Genomic DNA, 24127 nt, shown 5'->3' on the forward strand with positions numbered 1-24127 from the left:
GTCGGTGACACCTTCTCCTAACCTCAAACTAAACCCATCTATGATGGGGAACAAAATTCATAATTGTCTCTTTTTTAAAACCAAAGTTTGTCTACAGATCACAACTCAGTATGTCAGGAGAAATCACACTGTACTTTCTGTATGTAATAATAAAGTGTTTGATTGTGAACTGCAAATTTATTTTAATAAAAGCGATGGACAAGTGGTACGAAAATACAATGCAAAGTTAGCCCTGCCTGACCCTGTCTGCTCTCATGCACAAATATCTGAAAACCTCTGTGTTGCCCTCTGATTTGGGTGACTTTAAAATTTATACTTTGTATTTTTAAATAAATATTTTTATTTTATTTTATTTTATTTTTACAACAGAAACAGGAGTTCGGTGGATCAGTTACATGGTGCTTCTTCCAGACAACCAGTGAGACTGAGAATTTATGGCAACAGAACAACTTAAAAGATCCTTTAACATCATTTATCACACTGTAACTCTAACATCTTAAAGCTTTTATATTTTTTTCCTCTTCGCCGGTGTTTCCCCTGAAGCATAAAGCACCCCTGCATGTCAGTAAGTTTGTGTCTTTTGTCTCCTTTGCACCTCCCATCTGTCCTAAAGGGCCATCCTCCCCTCAGGGATGCCTGAGCTAATGGGACTTATTAACCCCACAGTGCTCCACTCAGGTGATTTAGCTTTATGGTCACATTGAAAGATAGTGGGTTACACAGAGGAGGTGTTTTTATTTATTTTTTGCTACTTAGTGTGATAAGTAACATAAACACCAGTAATTTTAGAAATGTAACTGGCGAATTGGATAGCAGTCTTCTTGTTTAACTCTCCATCAGATTTAATAAGAATAAACAAACATGCTGAATTACTCTAAAAAAATAAATAAATAAAAAAACTGGACTAATTCTAACTTAAATTTAAATGACCGCAAAACAGTGAAAGCGTGATTTCCAGGTCTGACGTCACGGTTCATTCCAGTTTCACTAAATCCTCTAATGTTTTTTGTTTGGAGCTGTGGCTAATGATTTCAAATGTGAACAAGAAAGCAAACAGTTAATTGAGGCTCCTCTATTCGCGTATTTACGGCAGACGGATCTTCCAATCCCGCAGCGCTCTCTCCTGCCTGCGGTCACAGCTTGTTGCCAGAACTTCAGTAACGCGGAGACGCCGGATTTCTTTCTTATTCATTCATGCTCTGCGGCTTTTTCTTCATTTATTTTACATTTATTTTGCAAAGCATCACGCTGAGGCGCACGTCCACTGTTCTGTAGTCTTCTTCCAAATCCATCTGTCCCGATTTAGGCTGGGTTTTTTTTTCTGTGGATCGTCAGAGAGCACTGATCCATCAGCCGACGTTAAGACCTTTGGGCTTTAAGGATAAGATTCTTATTTATAAACAGTTATATAACCAAGTGAACGGGGCTATAGGCGTTTTACGCACACGCCGTTCCTGGATGTCAGACTTCTTATTATCTATATTATAACAATATTCTGTTGTAGCAAGCCAGTTCCTGTCCGTGTTCATGCCAGATCTGCAGCGATTCAGTTTTCCATACCATAGCATGAATCCTTTGTTGGGGGCCAACGCGCATCTCCAACAGCATCCGCAGCAGAACCAGGCGCCCGGACACCCGGACTCTCCCTCAGGTCTCCTTCCCGACGCTGTTTTCGGTGCACCGGACCCGGCTTTTCTTCTGCTGGGTGAGCAGCCCGGCCCGGGGCCTGACTTCACCGCACCCTCGCAGTCCTCACCTTATCTCCATCACAGCAGCCACTATCAGCACCGCCCTGTGCCGCATCCCCCTGCTGCGATGGCTCTCAGAAACGACCTGGGCTCCAACATCAGCGTCCTCAAAACTCTCAACCTGCGCTTCAGATGCTTTTTGGCTAAAGTGCACGAATTAGAGCGCAGAAATAAGATTCTGGAGAAGCAGCTGCAGCAGGCGCTGGACACCAACAAGGGCTGCAAAGGTGGATGCTGTGAGAACCAAGCGCACACCCAGGAGGTAAGCGTGCAGACGGGATTTGTCGGAACGATACAGCTTAGGCCCGGCTCCCTGCCCTTCCACAACACCAACAACTCGGCCAGGAGGCCTACGACACTGTTCACAACGCCTCTCGCGCCAGCCCTGCCACCTGCAGCCTCTGAAAACTCGAGTGCAACACAAACAAATGCCGCTTGCAACCCAGCCATCACCATCAGCCTATCCTCCCCCCGTGTGGACTCCCCGGGATCTGGCTCTAAAACGGGAACTAACAACAGCACAGGTCCGGGAGCCTCCACCAACCCTCCTCCACGGTTCCTTCCGGGCACAATTTGGTCTTACAACCACACCCGCAAGTTCGGCCCCGGTGCTGAGCGTCTGACCAGCCCAGGAGTATCCTGGGTGCACCCGGATGGAGTTGGTGTCCAGATTGACACCATCACCCCCGAGATAAGAGCCCTGTACAATGTCCTGGCTAAAGTGAAGAGGGAGAGAGATGAGTATAAACGCAGGTAAATGGACCAAACCTTTTATTGCAGTTCCTCCAGGGCCATTTAAAAAAATATATATATATTGTGATTGCTCTGTAGCTTTATTGAGTGTATGTAATGCTCTACTTTGGAGAAGTGAGCAGAACAGCTGCAGACCAGCTGTCTCCTGCTACACCACAGAGTCAGCACAAAAACTCTACATCAATCACTTCAAGCCTGGAACTGCATTCATCACATGACTAACCACAGAGGCAGGTGCTGCTGCTACAAATACACTAAAAAAATATTAACACATCAGGGGACAAACATGAAGTAGAATCAAGGTCAAAGCTTAGTGGTCGTCCTCTGTGCAGCCAAACATTTAGCTCAGTTTGTTCACGTTTTATGGGTCAGATGCCAACATCAGTATCAGCTTTTAGAGGTAAAAGTTGTTATACTGACATATTAGCAAATATTATTTAAATAATACGCATAAACACCCATTCTTTTATGTTAAAAGAGAAGATAATGTCTCATTGTTTATTATCTTTCCAAGAATGTGTTGTTGTAGATGTCCTTACACAAGTGCTGCAGACATTTATCCGAGTGTTTTTAAACTGTGGAGTCTGAGCTGGACAAACTGTGTGATGACACCATTTTCTAAAGAAAAAAAATGGCCCCATCTTTGTTTTTTGTCACATTATGTTCTGCAAGAAAATATTAGCAGGTTAGTATATTATTTGGATTTTATTAACATGTGGTCACTCAAACTGAATGGTGCATTTTCTTTACAAGAGTATTCTGGAGAGCCATCATGTTTATGCTGAAAGGCAGTAATGATTTTATCTAGAGACAAGTTCAGAGAGGAAATGTGAAAATAGAATTCAGGATTGTATTTTTGGATATTATGTCGAGACTCATTACTTACAGCCTTACCAACATTTAAGTGAACTAATTATTTATGGGAGATTTGGCTATGAGCCCCTTTTCAAGTAAGAACCAATCTTTTATGTTGAACATTTACTGGTTGTAGCTTATCAACAATCAACTAAATATCTGAGGGTTTTGATGCAGAACAACAAGCATCAACTCTTATTCTGTGAAAGTGAGATGGATGAGTAGAAGCGGATTAACCATTGCTGAGAATATGAGAGCGTGTAATCCACAGTTGCTGCTGTCAGCTCATGCGACTTTATCTGATGACATCACCAGTTCAAATATGGATGCTTTGATCTCCATTTTAGAAAGACAGCTGTCTGTGTATGTGGCCAATCACTTAATCGCTAATATGGAACAATGTGATTGGTCTTTTCTCCAGAAAGCTTAGCAATGACATCTAAAACTGCATAAATCCTGTTGTAAATTTGAAGTTTGTCCAACAGCTTTGGTGGATTGTGTATTATTTGTAATTATTTGTTAACTCCAAAAGGTCCTTTGCGCATTCATCATTAAATTCCCTCAGATTATATCCAATTGAGCAGCCATGCATTCTTCACAGCGGAGATCCTGAGCACAGTATAGTAGGCTCTTTGTGTATGAAGCACATTGATGACTTTAACAATCCAGAGAGTGTGAGACAGATGAGACGCATGCTTTCTCTGTCTGTAGAGACACTAGTGTGCCTCATTTCCCAGCCTGCTGTCCAGACATATATACATTTTATTTGTGAATCGAGGGGTTTCACACACTTTGTCCCTCTCAGTCTTTTCCTCCCCTAATGAGTTGTTTTGAGGGGTCTCTGCAGCCCCCTTCAGTTTACCTCAGGACAAATGAGGACGTCACAAAATGTTTCTTCATGCGAAACTTATTCTCTCAGATTCAGGCTATTACATAGCTTTTAAAATATTAATACCATTTTATAATGTAATGCTTGTTATCTTATTTTTTATTATATCTGTTTTAGAACCTTTACTGTAAACTCCAACCTAAAGCAGCTTGTGGTGTATTTTAATTTTCAGACTTACCCTCCTCTAGCTCTCCGCACTGTTCTTTTATTTTTTTCAAGGACAACTGTCTCTCCCCCCGTTACCCTCCTTCTGTCACTGCCAAAAAAACCCTCTCTCTGCCAACCACACGCTCTAGCTCATATTTTCTTTCTCTTTTAAAACCGACACAGTCGCACCTTTTCTTCCTTTCTCACACTCTCTTCCTTCCACTGCGCACCGTCGTCCTCTCTACACTCCATACTGTATCTGCAATGCAGCATGCACTGCAAGATGTAACTGGTGGAGGGGGGCTTGGCTTGCAGAAGGAAGTGCCTCTCAGTTTTCTGTGCGCGCTCTCCTTACTGATCTAACAAGCACCTGCTATGACAACAACAACCCCTGTTTCATGACTCAGTTTATTTCAGATTTAGTATTCCCTGTAGGGATTCTTGTACTGCAGCATTCTGCATTTTAAACAGCTTTTTTATAAGAGGCTGCAGACTGCAGTGAGTGAAATTCCCCTTGTGGTATGAAATCACAGAAATTGTGATCACATACGCAGTAGTCTCTGCTCAGGCTTTTAAATGTGTTAAAGATCAGATTCACGGGCAATGGTCTGAGATGCATCAGCGAGTTGGCCTGTGAGGGATCAGTGATTCACTCAGTCGAACACCTTTTTTATTATCTTTAATATAACTACAGTAAACTGATTTTAGTGTGAGACTCAAACACTTAGACCGAAATCTAGTTGTGCTTTTTTGTGCAGATAAATGACAGCCTATCTACTTAATTTGAGCACTCCAAGTCTCATTCACACAGTACTTTTATCTGTGCCTAAGCATTTTTATCAAATATTTACACCCACACTAACTTGGGGTTCAGTATCTTACCCAAGGATACTTCAAGACATGGACAGGAAGAGCCGAGGATCAATTTACTGACCTTCCTGGACCATTTCCACCTTTTAAAAAAAAAAAAAAAGATGTAATGTAAATTTTGATGATTTAGAAATTATAAATTTAATTTATATTATATATAATATATATTTTCAGGTTGTCTGGATCAGGACAACCATCCCATTCGTGTGGCGTCAGGAATAAAACGGATTTAGTTAACTGAAGAATTTGTACACTTATTATAAAATAACAATATTTCATACAATAATTAAATTGGTGAAATTGATGAATCCAAAGGGTCAAAGGTCAGCTTCACTGTAACAATGTAATACTCTGCAAAAACACTTTTCTGGCCATTAATCAATGTTTCACATTTAGTGTGAAACAAATTGGAGACTCCAAACAAACTGGAGATGCTAGTACATCTTTACCTACTTTTACTACATGTCTGGTCACACATATGCTAGTTATTTTAGGCATTTTGCCTGGAAACTGGGAAGACTGAGCAAAGGGCCTCAGGTCAGAGCTGAAGTCAGGCAACTGCATTTAACCCTGCAGCATGCGGTTGCCTTCTCAGCCTCAGCCTAGACCAGCGGCTGTTAAAGTGTTACAGCACAGATTTAATTCCACTTTTAGGTAGGCGGTGCTCAGCAGTGAGTGCAGAGTAAATTGCTGCTGCTAAGCAACTTGTTATCCATCTCCTGTCGAAAGTGTGTTTTGTTTGGTTGATCCTTGATTGCTGAATTACTTGATGTAATGAATCATCAAGAATGTGATTGTTGCAGTTAGAGGTGCATTTTAAATGGACTTTTAGCCCCTTTAGCCTTTCAACTTCCTGAATGAATTGATTCACAGGAGCATTGCCTGCTTTTATAAATGTCAAGAGCTGATGAATACCTAATTTATGTTTTGTTCTTTGTCTCTGATCTCTGTATCCGAGAGGACATGAACTAGAAGATTATTAATGTCTTTCTTAAACTTATCTCTGTGTCTCCTAGATGGGAAGAGGAATACACTATGAGGATGGATCTGCAACAGAAGATTGCAGACTTACAGGAGGTAACATTATGTACCCTTTTTTTTGTCTGTTCTTGTATTTCTCAAGATGTGGGAACATAAATCTGTTTATATAGTCCCACTGTGGGGACTGAAAGTCTCGATATTATAAATGATTATATGTTATTATGAAGGCGGAGGTTAGATTTTGGCAAGTACCCGCAATAGTTGCTGTCAGGCAGTCCTCAGAAAACTGATGTGAGTTCTCTGAAGTGACAGAATTAAAGACGTGTGTGTGTGAATGTTTGTTAATACATATCCGTTCGCTTTAAATTTTTTAATTCTATGCTGCATGAGACGCTTTAGCTAAGGCTGCGCTGGCATCTTTACAATAATGTTAAAGGTTAAATAGTTTCATGAAAGTGAGAGAAGTAGGGCGGATTAGTTTGGTTTAATATAGATTGTGCTGCAGCTGTTTGTTGATCTTGCCAAGCACATACCTCTTTCTCTTTGCTGGCAATGATTATTAGCTTCTTTAGCTGCTATCAATGAGTCATCCAATGCTAGTGCACTCTCTTTTAATTGATTTGCTTTTTTCCTGAAACCCCTTAACCATCCACTGCTAACAGTGCCAAAATGCATTTAAGGAAATGAAAGTTGTATTTTTATCTGCCTGTCGCCAACCATCAAATTGCAATATCTGTATTTCTTGCACTTGTGTCCTTATAAACACATTTTCCCACAATGAAACCATTCATTATGGCATCATTTAGTTTAAATATAGCCAAAGTGAAATGCTGAAAAATTAAATGAATACTCAGTAAGCTGTCTAACAGTTCTAGCTTGATTAGCATTAGTGTTTGATTGAAGTCTGCTTTTAGTCTACATGTAGACACATGTAGACACATGTGACGAAGAGTAGCTGTGACATTCATCTTTTTTTGTGCAGTAACAGTTAAGAGCGAGAATATGAATACCACTGAGATGACAGATAAAGCCCCCAAAATGAATGCCTCCTACCCCCCAAATGTTGACTTCATGGCAAAGGTCTCATTCTAAGCCCAGTGGTTTCCTGTATATGTGTTTTTGAGCATGTGCCCCATTGCGAGGAATCTTTACCTGACCCAATTTGACAGGAAATACCACCGCACTTTAAGCCCACAAAGGGGTAAAAAAAAAAAATAGCTTCTCGAGTATTGTAACTGCAGCACGTGTGAATAAATCAGCGGGGAGACTTTGAGGGTTACCATGATGTCAGACTCATTTAGAGCTTCCCAGAAGTGATTATGCATTTAGGATTTGAATGTGCTCTTTGCAGATAAAATCTTTTTGCACAATGTGACCCAAAAACTACAGTAAAGAGAGTTGTGGTTAAGTGTATTTGTTCATTATGACTTCTTTTGCGTGTGCAGGACCTGCAGGAGAGCGAAGGCTGCCAGGACGAGCTGGTTCGCAGGGTTCAGCATCTGAATACGGAGCTGGTTGTCTTCAAAGGGCTCCTGAGCAATGTAAGCTCATACATTCATATAATAATCACAAACAGTTTTAGCTCTTTACAGTAATCAGATGTCCCTCTGCATTCACTTGGTAGTTTGTCCTTATAAGCTGCTTTCACACTGAAGCCCTGAACTTTTTTTAGACATCACCTGGATAAACGTGGCTGTGAGAACGCAAACATCCAACCCAACTCTTTAACCTGCCAACTCCATAGTGCAAAGTCTGCTGTCCAAATGCAACAATTTGTGCTGATGTGAGAGTACTGCAGGTTATAGTCCAGTGAATTCATAGCTAGCGAGTAGTCGTCATGGTTTCTGCATCCCGCACACTCTGCAGTACCTCCACGTAAACCAATCAGGAGATTTCCCGAGGAAGGATTCTCCAAGTCCATGTGTGAAACAGCTTGCTTTAGTTACAGCAGCGGTGCCCAACCTTGTAATTCTGTAACTTTATTAACAGCGTCCTCCTGAAATGAGCCAACAACATTGAGAGTAACATCCTCTTCTCTGCCCCTTAATGCTTTCCGGTTGTTATGGTAACGCGTAAATATTTCTTTCAAAATAAGACACAATTACAACGCAGGAAAAGACCCAGGGAAACCAAGTTAACGATAACCCCCCCCCCTGAAAACCATAAATTTCACAACTGAGCCTCAACTCTCACGGTCTGGTACCAAACGACTGAGGATTGATGACCCCTGAGTTTTCAGGGGTCTTATTTTCTATCTTTAGGGTGCTGTATAAGAAAATGGTGCTACTATTATGTCATAATCAGTCTTATTGGTACAGTTTTCCAGTGATGCTGAACAGTTCCTGTCTCCATCCTCTCTGTAGAATTTGTCAGATTTGGACAGCAAAATCCAGGAGAAAGCGATGAAGGTGGACATGGACATCTGCCGCAGGATCGACATCACTGCTCGTTTGTGTGATGTGGCCCAGCAGAGGAACTGTGAAGACGTCATCCAAATGTATCAGGTAAAACTGTTTAATCTCATCATCTCTGGTTCTTTTTTATCTGCTTTTAGCAAGTGTCTACTTGTTAGTCTGATCCTCTAAACCCAAACTTTTCTGCAGGTTCCTAATAACCAACCATCGCTAAACTGCCGCCGTAAACAAACCCCTCTGTCCTTTAATGGGAGTGAGTGTGACGAGCCCGTCAGCACCTCCGAAAGTGACGGAGCAGTGGTTAAAGATGAGGAGCACTGTGGATCTGCTGCTAATCAGATCAATGAGGAGATGCAGAGGATGCTAAACCAGCTGTGAGTGGTCTGAAAATGTAATTACTGTAATCTGAGTCGTCTTTTCAGGCCATGTGCGTTTGTGTGTGTGCATTGATACTTTTTTAAAAAAAATTTCAGGCGTGAATGTGAGTTTGAGGATGACTGTGACAGTCTAGCGTGGGAGGAGACTGAAGAGACGCTGCTGCTTTGGGAGGATTTCCCAGGATGCACTTTGCCTTCAGATCCCACCCACCCACCGGGAGAGGTAGGCAGCAGTCACTCAAGTTTAAGATTGAGCTTTAAATCTTCACAGAGAGTTCTCTCAAAGTTGTTAGAAATATACCTGTGGCTACCAGAGAGGAGCTAATTTATGAACATACATATAGAGGCTTCAAAAAAGCTGAAAAATTGAAAGATTTACCTTTAGCCATCTTTGTGGCATATTAAAAATACTAATTGCAAGGGATTATGACTGTCAGAAGTTACCCCACCATCACTGTTGGTGGGGTAACTGGAAAACATTCACACAGCATAAACAAGCCTGTGTTTTACTGAAATTGACAGATATCTGTGGTCACCAGTTACAGACCTCACTTAGTAAGCTGACACATGCAGTCATGTGAGAAAGCACTTTTTCACAAGGCTCTATTCATTTCTGTGAAAAACTAAGTACACTGCCGCAGTGTTCCCAGAAGCTCAGAGCAAATTCACCCCAAGTGCTGACTGTGCAGTGCTCTGACAGATTGCAACTACTTTTCAGACTCGACAGGCCACATTTAGCATATTAAATGTTCAAGTTCATGACATTACTATTAAAAAAAGACTCAACAAGTATGGCTTGTTTGTAAGGGTTACCAGGAGAAAGCCTATTTTCTTTAACCATTGTAGCACAGCTTGGTTTTGCAAAGTTGCATCTGAACAAACCACAAGACTTCTGGAACAGTGGGGTGGGGGGTGACATGAACTTGTTTTGCAGCTATAGGAGCTGGGCACCTTGCAGTTACTGAGTCAGCCATAAGCTCCTCTGCATACCAACGTATTCTAGAGTCAAATCCGGCCGTCTGTCTGACAGCTGAAGCTTGGCCAAATTGGGTCATCCAGCAGGACATGTACAGCAGCAAATCTGTAAAATCAAAGTCTAAAGTCTAAGTCTTCACATCTGAGCAGACAAGTATCACATGTGGAGTTTCCCAAGGTTCCATCTTGGGACCCCTTCTGTTTAACATTTACATGCTCCCACTGGCACAGATTATAAAGAACAACAAAATAAACTATCACAGCTATGCAGATGACACACAAATATATATCACAATGTCACCAGGAGACCGAGGCCCTGTACAGGCTCTTGGTAAATGCATTGAGGAAATTAATGACTGGTTGTGCCACAATTTTCTCCAGCTAAGCAAAAACAAAACTGAAGTAATAGTCTTTGGCGCCAAAGAAAAACGATTACAGGTCACCAGAGAACTTCAATCTATACACCTAAAAACCACAAACCAGGCGAGAAATTTGGGTGTAGTGATGGATGCAGACCTAAACTTAGAAAAACACATTAAGACAATAACAAAATCAGCTTACTATCACCTCAAGAATATATCAAGGATAAAAGATCTGATGTCTCAACAGGACCTGGAAAAACTAGTCCATGCATTCATCTTTAGCAGGCTTGATTACTGTAACAGCATCTTGACAGGTCTACCTAAAAAATCAGTCAGACAACTACAGCTCATTCAGAACTCTGCTGCTCGAGTCCTCACTAAGACCAAAAAAGTGGACCACATCAGTCCAGCTCTGAGGTCTTTACACTGGCTGCCTGTCCGTCAGAGGATAGACTTTAAAGTTCTGATGCTGGTCTATAGAGCTCTGAATGGTTTAGGACCAAAATACATCAGTGACCTCCTGACCCAGTATGAACCTTCCAGGTCCCTCAGGTCATCTGGATCCGGTCTTTTATCAGTTCCCAGAGTCAGAACCAGACACGGAGAAGCTGCATTCAGCTTTTATGCTCCATATATCTGGAACAAACTCCCAGAAAGCCTCAGATCAGCTGAAACACTCAGTTTATTTAAGTCCAGGTTGAAGACTCACCTGTTCTCAGCTGCATTTGAATAAAGCACCAAATCCACACTTTTAAGCTTAAATTTCAAAACGTACATTTTAACTACTGATTTTATCTATTGTTCTGATTTTATCTGTTTTGATTTTATATACTGTTTTGTTTGTTTGTTTGTTAATTAATTAGTTTGTTTGTCTGCTTGTTTTAATCAATTTTAAATCATGCTTTTTATTTGTTTTTGTTTCTAATGTCTCTGTAAAGCACTTTGAATCACCTTGTTGTTGAATTGTGCTATACAAATAAACTTGCCTTGCCTTGCCTTGCCTAAAGGTGGTGCAATCAAAGTCCAGACCTCAACCAGACTCAGGTCTGGGATGTTAGACACTTGTGCATAAACAAGTGCCCTCAAACCTCAATAAACTGAAGCAACACTTTGAAGAAGAGTGGGCTAAAATTCCCCCAAAGGGACGTGAGAGACAGAACGTCATATAGAAAACAATTACTTAAGGTTATTTGTGCTAAAGGTGGTCATCCAGTCTGCTCACTCACACGAGGTACTTTGTTTTTCACAGGGCTGTGCAGTTCTTTCTTTTTGTTTTTCACGTGACCGTAACTGTTGATCTTTCTGAAAGACGGAAAAATTTTCATTACCATATGTTGGCATCTCATCATCCTTTCAGGTTTCAGTCAAATTGAGTTTCTGAATTGTCATGCATCTGCAAAAGGTGCAGGGAAAACAAAAAAAAATGAAACACAGATAACATCACAAGACGACCCACTCACCCCACCTGCATTTCAGTCCGCCTGTGTAGCACCCGTGTACTGCAGGTGCCGACTAATTAGCATGACTGGCAGCACCTGGGCCCAGTGTGCTCTACAAACGCCCTCAGAGCTCAGCTGCCAGCGTGGCTTTCCTCTCCAGAGACACTTCTGAGATTTTGGTTGTATCTTGGTTTGTTGCATGGCACGAGACAACATTGCGTATGCCGTTTCCTCACTCACGCACTCTCTCACACCGCTGGCAATACTGACTACACATCCCATGGCTAGTTTAAGTTATTTCTTTGGTTCTTTAGTTTAAAAATAAACTGTTTCTTTAATTGGCACATGTGTGCTTCTCTATTTTTGTCATTGTCGCAAAAACAGAGAGCATGACTAATTACTAAATTCTCTCAGCCCCACCAAGTGATGTTCATCCTGTGTGAATGCAGTTATAAAGAAACATCTGACATCTATTGTTACTTTAAAAAACCGTTTCAGCATTTCAGCTTAAACACTGTTTAAGTCACTGCATAAAGGAGTTTTATAAAGTAGAGGAAGCGCACTGTAATTTCTAAGTGCACATGGTTTGATATTATTGCTTCAGATTTCAAAGAAGCTTTTGTTTGTGTGGTTATAAGTGGACTTTATCCAGAACAGTAGGCAGAGTGGAGTCCTTCAAAGCTCAGTCTGCTGCCCTTCGGTGCTCTGCTGTGGCCGGGCCAATTCAGGCAACAAAACAACACTCGCACAAATCCAGCCTGTATTTAGCGTACATGGTGTTTGTTTCCAAGAAATGCATGTAGGTATTTGTTTTCATTCACCACCTGTGTGCGCTTTGAAAAGTCTGCTCTTTCTCCCGTGGGAAATAAGTCAGTGAAATGTGAGCTGATGGGAGCACTGCAACAGCTGTGCTTTGATGGTTCTATGTCTGCGGTGATGTCTGATGATGCACACGTTAAACTGATTATAACTACCTTTCATCGCATGTAAATTTCCATGTCCGTGTTTGTCTTCAGCAGGAGGAATGTCTGGAAAAGGTGATTAATGACACCGAATGTCTTTTCAAATCTCGAGAGAAGGAATACCAAGAGACCATTGACCAAATTGAGGTCAGACGCTTGCTCTGTACTTTTATATGTTAAATAACTTCCTTCATCCTACATGCTGGCAGTTTGTTCTTTCATTTTTGCTGCATGCATTATGTCTCCTGCACTGTTTTTTGTGTCTTGCATTCACAAGACAATATGATGTCTAAATAATGACATTAAGTGAAATACTATTACTATGTTTTGTTTTAAGGGGGCAGTAGCCTGCCTTGCTGAATTTAATCTTTACTAAACTGTAAAGTACTTTAAAGGACTTTCTTTACATCTTTCATACATTTTAGATGAGTTTATGCAAACCTGAGCAGTTTGGCTGCACATAGTCAGGGGGTTGTTCAAGAAAGCAGGTTTAACAAACTCTGAGTCTAACTCTAAACTTTGACAGATATTTCTCAGACATTGACTAAGCCCACTTCCGGGCTAGAAAAGAAAAATTAAATGAAGGGCTTCACTGAAAACAGGTTGTAGTCGAGGACTAACTAAGCTCTGTCCTTGTCTTATAAACCAGCCATGGGTGTGTTTACTGTGAGAGAGGAAACGCTGGTCAGAGTATGTTTAGACTGAGTTAAGCAGTGCATGGGAAATGGGAAAAGCCATCATCAAGTGAGCGCTGATAGCATGATTCACTCTGGCTAAGGGCAAATAGAGAGCATAGATTGCCTCATAATCTAGTGGAGCTGGATTTTTTTAAACCTAAGTGTCTTTATTTTACACCCTAGTCATCATTCACCCAGCTTAAATGTGACTTACTATGTAATAAAGCTGTGATCCTTCCAATTTTTTACATTTGATTATTAAATCCCAGCTATAACTTAACAGAAACTACATCCGTCAAACTTTGCCTTTTTGACTATCGCACCAAAATCAGCGACTAAACCAAACAAGCTATCCACAAGGATCTAAACACCATCAGTAACTTTAAGGAGTTCAGTGTGTGAAAAAATTTAAACATGAATTGGTGCCAGAACACATTCAGAATGTCTGCGGTCTGAGTTTGAAAACTCACTTTAAACTGCAGGCTACAACTTCAGTTCAGTTGTAGCCTGAAGATTTTCACAATAACCAGCGACTGATTTTTGAATGAGCGATTATACAAGTGCTCATGTTAAACAAAAGAAATAGCAAACGTTCACTTAACGGGAGTCTGTTTGCAAAGGCATGCACTTTTTTTTTTTTACATTTGTTTTGATATTGACTGCATGGGTGAGGAAGTGAGACCGAGACTCTGTTAGATTGCTGTTGATTGCATGGGTATGTATTCTTGGAGTGATTTAGTCTAACTCTCAGTTTTCTGACTGTAGCTGGAATTGGCCACAGCTAAGAGCGACATGAACCGACACCTGCACGAGTACATGGAGATGTGCTCGATGAAGAGAGGCCTGGATGTTCAGATGGAGACCTGCAGGAGACTCATCACACAGAGCGAAGACAGGTACACACGCACATAAACACACACTTGATGTTGATTTTATTGATCTATTTAGCTTCCTTTAAAAAAAACAACTATTCGAGCAGTTTCAGTGTATACAGCATATCTAATTTATATTGTATTTAAAATAAACATTTATTAAATGGGTTATAAAACATTACAGTATAGGTGTATTCAGCTTTAATTATGTGTATCTAGTAAAGTTATTATTATAATCCAGTTTTGTCAAAATGCATTATATTATTTCAACTTTCTTTATTTTGATTTGTTACCTGTTTATACACCTGATACACATGGATAGACATGGTTATTACTTAGTTATGACTACACTATTTACTATATGTTTATTTAACTTTAAATATAAATAAGCTTTATGCTTAACTGGCTGGACTTTATTACCTGAAAATCTATGCCAACTGTCTCCATTTACCTAAAAGCCGTAATATTTATCCATCTGAAAATATCGCACTTTATATCAAAACCTTTAATGAAAATTATAGCGAACCACCGAACCCACAGGTAGAGCGAGTTTAGTTTTTACTGGAAAAAATGATGCATTTCTCTTTCTGCCCCTCTCAGTCCGTCTGCTGTGCCTCCACCCGCTGAGGAGAGTGAAGCGGGAGAAAACGACAAGCCGTCGGTATCTCCACCTTCTTCCTCGAGCAATGGGAGAACATGACACATGCTCACTCCAGCGTTAACAGCGGCTGTGGTCACATGATCGCAAGTGCATCCATGACCACACCGATACAATGGGCGCTGACTACGTGACTACGGCAACACCATGTTTACGTACTTGTTTGACGAGTCATTTCTTTTTCTGGACACTTTGGAAAGTGAGATGGAACTGACTGAGCGAGAAAGTCTGTCATTGTGCTTCATTTTGTGACGATTCAGTAGGTTGAAGGACCTAGGGTCAGCTGACTGTAAGTGTGGTTACAGGAAGACATAGCATGACTTATTCATTATACACAAACGGGCACAAGCTAAAACAAGGATAATGTAAGCGTCTTAAACTCATCTCTGATCTGCTTTTATGGTCACTGAAGCTCTAAAAGTTAAAGTCACATTTACAGGAATATTTCCAGGAAACAATGAAGCTTCAGTCTTAAAATAATATAACACTGAATTTTTGAATTTGAATCTTTATCCACACATGTAGGTTTAATAAAAAGCTGCGAGAGAGCATTTTACTGGCTTGCAGCTGCATTAACAGTTCACCATATCTCTTGCATAAACGATAATAGAATCACAGGCAAAGCAAACCTGAGGCAATAAATGAAAAGTTAAAGATACAGAAGAAAAGCAGAAAAACGCAAACATTATGTGCATTTTTACTGGAGCAACAGAGTTGAGTCTTTGACTACCAACAGGCCTCCTTCCAATAAAGTGAGGTGTTTTCTGGATAACAAGGGAAATGTATGTAAAAACCTTAAAACTTCAAGTCATTTCAAAGTGATTTGAAAAAATAACTAAAATCCTGAAGTTGCTCTTCAGATCTGTGGTGTTTTGTGTTCCTAAGCCTTAAACCAGATGATATAAGAGTTTCTTTCTATTCTTCTCCAGTAGCCCTTGATCAAATATAACAGGAGTTAATTGGGAAAGTTGAATGTCACTCCTCTCACTCGGATGCCTCCAGTTCAGAAAGTGTACATGTGTTCGCTTTGAGGACCACATTGTTTGAAAAATGGCAGTAATATGTTGGCTATAAGTTGAAAACTGTGGGCCTCCTGGCAGATTTTATATCAGGATTTTTATGACAAATTCTTAAATAAAAATTAGTAGTAGTCGTCTGACCACTGAGCTGGTCGATTTGGTGCAAGAAGACTGTTTCTATAATGATGTGGGAGAAGATATGCATTGACAAAGAACACTTATACAGAATTTAGTCAAGGATAACATGGCAAAAGCAAACAATCCAAACAATGAAATCAAGATTTTGGCCTCCGTAACCTGCGAGCTACATCTGTGACACAGCAGAGGCTGATTTGTTCCTTGATTCATTTGGACACATTCGTTTATCCTAAATCTGTAAATAAATGGCCAAATTAGCTTATATTTCCTGTGCAGGTGCAGAAACTTTTAACAATAATACAACATAGTCACGGTAGTAAGTCGCATGTCTATATCACCATCGTTTTGGTGTCAGCCTTAGGCAGACCAAACCACCCTGCTGTTCACAGAGAATTCCAACATTGATCATCTTGACTATGTTGGAGCTCCAATCATTTCATATGAGTCACATCTGAAATACCACAAACACCGTAGTCTGCTTTGAACTTTGTAGTTTTCGGGAAAGGTGAGGGAGCAATGACCACAGTGTTGGGAGGTTGCTTTTTTTAGTTTTGAACGTAACCGTAGTCTCTGTCTGCTGCACTTCAAAGACCGACTAAAGTACTGGATGATAGAGTCACTCAAGGGTCATGTAAGTGTTGTTAATAATCTTTATTTTTTAGCAGTAATGCTTATTATAGATTAGAGTGAAGGCTGTATGTTTGAGTAAAGCTGCATGGTTGAGCAGAATCACTTTGAGGATAGTGGAAAAACAAAAAGGCTGTCATGTAATAATGTAAGTTAGTCACCGAGTGCCAAAATAATATTTAGATTGTGAATCAACAGGAAATTGCTTTAAAAAAAGACTAAACATAGCTGCTGAAGCTATTTCACCAAGGTGCTTGATGTATAGAAGTGAACCTACGTTTTGCACATAGAAAAGAAGAGCAAAGCAAAACTGTACCATAAGAAACAATCAGTAGTCTAACCTGAAAAACAAAATATGCTGACCTGCTGAAAACGGACGATTTGTTCTATTTAGATTTCCTTTCCTTATGAAAAAAAATGTCGTTGGTGAACGCATCACATACCTCATTTTTACTTTAGTTATGTCTATTGGCATATTTAACCCACATGTTCCTTCGTAGGAAAACACAGCTGTCAGGTGGACGCCCCCTCCATCACAACTCTATTATCAGACACTGTTTTAAATGGTGTTGTTTCTTCTGTGTAGATGAACCAGGTGAAATAACTCACTTTAGTACTTTGTTTCAGCAGGAGGGTGCAGTTTAGCTCATGCATGTGTTGCAGTTGTAATCAGCTGCGGGTGCATTGTTAAAGGCATAAAACACCGTCTCTCTTTGTACCGTTACACTTTAACGCACTGAGTGAATTTATATGTATGCATGTGCCAGTGTGTATGTTTATGGGCCTTCTGTCTGACCAGCGAGTGTTTTAAGAAGACTCTTACTGGGGTAGATGCACAACATTAAGAAGGATCAAACTGTAAAATCTCATATTGTCTCAAGCAGTTCAACGCCAACAAAATGACTTTTGTGTTTTCATGGTGACCACGTGAAAAATTCAGATTCTGATGATCATCTAGGTTTTCTTTCCCAGTTACGCTGTTTCTTTATGAGTGTATGCCAAGTAAAGTCAGTGTAAAAATATCTCAGTTCAGGAAGATGAACGGAAATGCAAATGCTTTTGTGAAATGATGGCTTTGATATTATATGCATAATAGAAATATAGCTTTGAATATATACTCGTGTTTAAAGAACAGAGCTGAATGAAGACTCCACGGTGGAAATGATGGCAGATGAGAGCAAAAGAGTTTTTGTTTTCTGTCTTCACACAACAGAAAAACTTATTTACCAAATTTTTTTAAAGAAAATTATTCCACAGAGTCAGAACTATTGATCTAAAATCCCAATGTGTGACTTTGCAGCTTTAAACATCAAGAAAAAGTAACTTTGGCTGGAAAAGGCTTCACTGCAGAGCTGCTGTATGTAATATGTCGAGAGACGCTGGATGAATGAATAAAAGATGCAACTGAGCAACAAGGCGTGCAGTTATTTCCCTGTATTAAGTTCAACAGTTTTTTTCTAACAGTTATCTGAAGGCACTTTATACCAAGATAAAGACCCTGAAGCATTACAGATAAAAAAAAAATGAAAGATCCAAATCTTGTTAAGTAACCACTTAATGAAATTTTGGAGGAAGACAAACTCCCTTTAAATACAATTCTCCAGTAGAACCAGGCTCAGAGAGGGTGACCATCTGCTGGAACAGATTGGGGTGAGATGACCAGAATTTTACCCTTCCTATCCATCTTAACATTAAACTCAAAACCTAAAAGAAGTGTTCCTGTGTTAACACCTTTATCCTTTATACTTGATCATCCTTATTTCAAATTTTACATTTTACATGGCAAAACAGGGATTTTTTCCAGGACTTCAATTTGGAAATATAAAGTGCTTAAAACACTTTAAAACCTACATAGAAATATTTAACATGGAAAATGTTGCCATATTAATATATAATCAACTCAACAGTTGGCTTAAAGCTAAATTAAACAGTAAAAGAAAAACAAATGTACTTAAATATGTTTGTGAAGGTTTCCAGACTCCTTAAACTCCTTAGATAGGATTAAACAAAATGCTCTTCTATTTTGTCAAATAAGCACATTAGAGTGGTTCACTCTGGGTATTTATTCTTCATGAGCTGTCAGTTTATATGGGAAATGATGAGGCTTTAGAGCTTTGATGCATAAATGTTAGTCAGTTTTAGCAGGCTGGTAGGGGTCAGAGTGTGGGAAGCAGCAATATGTAACCAGGTAAAGAAAGAATAACACAGATGTTCAGCAAGATGACAGAGAAAGATACAAAAAGACAAAAGGGTGGGGCACACTTTGAGGAAGTTAGCAAAACAACAGAAGTTGAACAACAGGAACATGATACTGAAGGAAAAGATTTCCTTTTTCTTTTAATTTTGACATTTATTGTTTTATTGTAATAACCTTTATTTGTGATATTAACTTGGTAGTTGCGTTAGCTTTTATAGATTTTGATCCTTGGCCTTTTCGCAGTAGTGTTTACATCTGTCCACAGAATGGGATTGGTGCAATACTCTGTGGCCCTCCTGATGTTATCCACACAGTTGGTGCTCAGCTTTCCCACAGTAAGACTTTGTTCTCTAACCCATTCGCCTTAATTACTGCATACACTTTTATCAATTAAGAAAAATAGTTGACATGAGTGAATGTGGCATGGATGATGAGTTAATGAGGACTTTTTTATTTTAGTGATTTATATCTATCTGTGTTGACAGCCAAAGAATGCCTACAACGTTGGTGGGAGAGAGTGTAACTATTGCCCTGCAGGGAGGAAATGTGTGATAACTTGATGTGAGCTTCTATTAATATTTTTAAAATTCTGTTCATCAGTTTACATTTACTCAGAAATATGAATCTCTTTTAGGTACCGTGGTGTGAAATATGATTCTTTCTTGTCTGTGTGTTGTTTTGATTTTCTGCATTGATGAAAAATGACGCAGGCTGAGTTCGTGCAGTATGACCACATCCTTCACCAATACTCACTCCGAGTCTGCACGTCTTTCCTCTTGTTTTTTCTGTACTCACAGGTATGTATCAGACTGATTGTACAACATGTGAACACTGTCCTGCTGGAAGTTACACAACTGACTGGAACTATGAAGATGAATGCCATCGCTGCTTTGGAGACTGCAACCCTAGTAAAGAAAGTTTTCATTTCCACCTTTAATGGTTTCATCAGGATTTTGATAAACCCGTGATCTCTGGTTTTCTATAAAAAGCTGATAAACCATTAATAGTAACTCCACATGTACTGTGATGAGTACTCTTTATAATAATCTCTATTTCACTCTTTCTCAGAGTTTCATCTTAAAGTGGTTCAGAACTGCACCAGTACGTCTGATTTGAAATGTGACTGCGAGGATGGTTTTAGATGCATCAGGTGGACCCATGACAAAAAGAACTGCTTGTCTTGTGAGAAGATGCCAGACCCAACCCCAACCAGTAAGTACCGAGAAGAACACTTTGAATTCTCATGTCAGATAAGCTCAAACCAACAGTGGGCAAAATGACCAGTGTCAAAGCAAACAACTTTACCACAGCCATTAAAAAAAAAAAAGTGACAGGATATGTAATCTTAGCTCTGGATCCCGTTAATATCAGATCATTCTGAGAACAGGTTCCTCTCAAGTTGCCATGAATATGCAAAACTTGTCTAATATGAACAGGTTTGAAAATATTCCTGGAAATCTTTATGCTCTCTAAAAAAGTGCAATGCCATCAAGCTGACATGAAAGTGTCACAAAGGAAATGCTTTTCTATGTTCTAGAGTACTCTTTATAATAATCTCTATTTCACTCTTTCTCAGAGTTTCATCTTAAAGTGGTTCAGAACTGCACCAGTACGTCTGATATGAAATGTGACTGCGAGGATGGTTTTAGATGCATCAGGTGGACCCGAGAGGGAAACTGAGTGTCTTGTGAGAAGATGCCAAACAACTAAAACACAAATGCTTTAGTGAAATCAGTGTATGATTCCTGCAATGTTGTAAGCATGAAAGTGTGTTTAAAGAGCTCAATGAAGTCTGTCCACAGTTACACACTGTCGGGATGAAATATTATTTTACTATTCATAATCATTATTATTACTGTTGCATCACTTATGATTTATCATTATTATCATTTCATTGACACGTTTATTGAAACTGTTGATGTTATATTAAAGTCTGTATTTCAGGTGTTAGTATAATTACATTATAATCTTATACACACATATGCCTTTTTGTGCTTATTAAAGAGTTGAAGTTAATTAATGGTTTGAAGCTACAGCCGGCGCGAGTTCGACTGATCTATGGAGCAAAGTTCAAGTTGAAAGAATTGCCTATATATACAATTTAACACATATTATACATGATTGTTTAAGAGATGAAATAAAGGCTGTGTGCCCTGTGCTATGGATGTTTGCCTGGTAACAGATGACGTAGAGGGAGGTCATGCGCTAAGGTTAACAACACAGACACATAGTCTGCCTGAGTAAACTGACTGCAAATGTTGTGTACCTGCATACGTGACAGTTTAGTTCTGATAAGTCCAGAAGAGTGTAATAACAGAATGCATCTGGCAGGCGGTGGACGAACATAGGAAGGAACTGTTCTTTTTTAGAATATCTCCTGAGATAGAATTACTGGAACATGCATGTTGTTTTTCATCTGGGGTGACGCATATTGTTGGTATAAATGATCCACCCCAACTATTGTTCAGGGAAGATCGATGCTGTTTGAGTGATCGTGCTCGACTTCCCCCCATATGTGTTTCAATAAAATCCTTGTTTTGACGCACCTTACTGGGACTTTGCAGTCGTTTGTCTCTCACCTCAAATACGAATCAGGTAACAACACTAAAAAGAAAAAGCAAAAACTTTTGTTAAGGCACAGAAATCTGTTTGCTTTATTTAGCTTTTTAGGGGAAATGATGGCAGAGAAAAGGCAAAAGTGTTTTTGATTTCTGTCTTCCCACATGATAAAGCCCTACTTCAAAATATTTTTAGTTTAGAAAATTTCACCACACAATCTGATGACAATCGTGTACAACTCCAAATGTTTGACTTCACAGCTTTAAACATTAGGAAAAAGTAATTGTGGCCAAAAAGTGTCACTGCAGAGCGGCTGCATGCAATATGTCAAGAAAGCTGAATGAATAAAAGATGCAAATGAGTAAAAACAACACGCGCAGTTATTATTTGTAAAAACCAACATTTCCCTGTATTACAATCAGATGAGTTTTAAATATGGTCAAACACCAACAACAGTCATCTGGAGGCACTTTAATTCAAGATAAACACCATACAATATTATAGATAGAAAGCCAAATACACAGTCATCCTTCTGATGATTTTAACAATATTTAGAAGAAGAAAACACCCTTTTAAATAGGACAAAGGTCTGTAGCAGAAACAGGCTCAGAGTAAGAGAGGTGAGGAAAAAGGAGAGAGAAAAGAAAGACGACATAGAGACATGACAACAGTTAAATTTTTTCTGTCTACCTTCAACACAAAGTGTCATGAACAGGGCACGTGGCAGGCAGAAACATTCCACAGAGAAATAATATGCACAAAGGAGTGTTCACACTGTGTTGACACTTTTACAGATTACCCTTAATACAAATTTTAGACGACAGTGTAAAGATGCCAGGCAATTTTCTATCAGAGTGACTGATCACTGCACGACAAATGCTGTTTATCAATCAGTCTAAAACTTCATACAGATACATTTTATTTAAATAGTTATCGTGACAATAATCTATTGTATTTATTTCATAACCCGACACCTTTCATACCGTCCAAAGTTTTAAATAGATGCAGACTTTCAAGTGATTTATCTGTGATGACTAATTGTTAAATATAACAAATAATGAACACTCATCTAACAAACTTCTGCATATTACCGCACTCCTATATTTTTTTTTATACTGAATCTATGAATGAGGAAATGAAGACGAAAGAAATGAAGAAATGAAGTTTGTTCAGTTTGTTGAAGAAAACCCATCACCCAGTAGGTTAGCTTCACACAGCTTGTTACTCCAGTGACTCATCTGAGTTTCTGTGGTTTCAGTAAACCTGCTTTTTCTTACACACTCAAAAAATAACAATTTGAATGAACATAATAAAATCATGGAAAGGATTCCCACGTGATTAGCATTACGCAATTTTGTTATTCCAGCTTAAGGTACTTGAGCTGGACCAACTTAGTTGGTTCATCATCAATTTATTCAACTTTTGCAGTTGAGTCCAACTTAAATCAATTGACTTACTGCTAATAGAAAAACATTTATTAATGAAATCCGTTCCATGATTGTTTTAAGTTCATTTAAAGACTTATACTTTGGTGTGGTGAGCATTTCGCCAGTCTAACACAGCGAGACAGACAACCAGCACAGATAATTAAGATTCACCATCATCAATTCACCTAACGGAAGCCAAAGCCAACAAAATTGTGCAAACTCCACGCAGAAGGGTGCCAGTCGGTGTATTCAAACTCAGGACTTTTCTGTTGTGAGGCAACAGTGCTAACCACTACATCATCATACACTCCATGCTTAAAAAATAGGAAAACTATGATTGCAAAGCTTCATACATAATTTTCGTTATATTTTGTATCTCTGACAGGTTAAACCACAATAAATACTAGTTGGTTTCATAACCGCAGTGATTTGCCTGTTGTTTAAAATCCCGTGTGATCTTGTGATATCGCGAGTCCAGGCAACTAACCACTCTTGCTAGTAGTGATGGGATTTTCGGCTCTTTTTAGAGAACCGGCTCTTTCGGTTCAGCTCACTAAAAAGAGCCGGCTCTTTCGGCTCCGAACCGCCTCTTCAGGTTGTTTTGTTGCTTTAATTAATTTATTATTAACAATAATATAAAATTATGCACAAAAGGAATTACTAATGTAAAAAAAAAAGTGGTTTTATTTATATATGTTTATATATAAATATATGCGGTGGCCCCTAGAGACAAAACACGTACAAACTCCAAAACACATTTCTAGCATGAACTGAACTTCCAAAACAGAGCTACCTAGATCACTTAAATTACACAATTGAAAGCATGAAAGCATATGTGTATTGTTTGTGTATTTATACACAAGCATTCATATATAGTCAAATAATTTAAAAAAAAAAAAGTTCATTTACCTGTTACTACCACACACCAAATCCGGTCGTTGGTACTTGCTGGCTTGTGTAGCCACTAGGTAACAAAAGCTCAACAGTGCGCCCTAGCATCCTGGAGCACTTCTGTTGTGTTTTGTACGTGCTTCGGAGTTTGTACGTGTTTTAAAGTTTGTATGTGCTTTGTCTCGAGGGGCCACCGTAAATATACTTTTATTTATTCACTCCACATAAAATGTAATAAATAAATCATATAATACAAAAATCAACTATTCACATTTCAACTTTTAACTAAA

At 39.2% G+C, this 24127-nt stretch overlaps 1 protein-coding gene across 6 annotated transcripts; it reads left to right on the top strand.

The window, feature by feature from the left end:
• The first annotated feature begins 1020 nt into the window (after positions 1-1020).
• On the top strand, positions 1021-21510 carry iffo1b (intermediate filament family orphan 1b). 6 transcript variants are annotated; one of them, XM_084943396.1, is made up of 13 exons: positions 1023-2501; positions 6279-6339; positions 7689-7784; positions 8607-8747; positions 8847-9031; positions 9131-9257; positions 12827-12919; positions 14215-14345; positions 14922-19295; positions 19446-19521; positions 19758-19868; positions 20029-20172; positions 20537-21510. In XM_084943396.1, the coding sequence occupies exons 1-9, from the start codon at positions 1528-1530 to the stop codon at positions 15019-15021; spliced, it is 1908 nt and encodes a 635-aa protein (XP_084799522.1). In that variant the 5' UTR covers positions 1023-1527; the 3' UTR covers positions 15022-19295; positions 19446-19521; positions 19758-19868; positions 20029-20172; positions 20537-21510. The 6 variants fall into 6 exon arrangements, with proteins under 6 accessions (XP_084799524.1, XP_084799522.1, XP_084799521.1 ...); XM_084943395.1 differs by having other exon boundaries at positions 14922-19521; XM_084943394.1 differs by having other exon boundaries at positions 19446-19868.
• The last annotated feature ends 2617 nt before the right edge of the window (positions 21511-24127 follow it).

The sequence above is a fragment of the Perissodus microlepis genome, chromosome 11, assembly GCF_051167445.1.
Source record: "Perissodus microlepis isolate ML-2025 ecotype Zambia chromosome 11, ASM5116744v1, whole genome shotgun sequence".
In the NCBI taxonomy this organism is placed as follows: Eukaryota; Metazoa; Chordata; class Actinopteri; order Cichliformes; family Cichlidae; genus Perissodus; species Perissodus microlepis.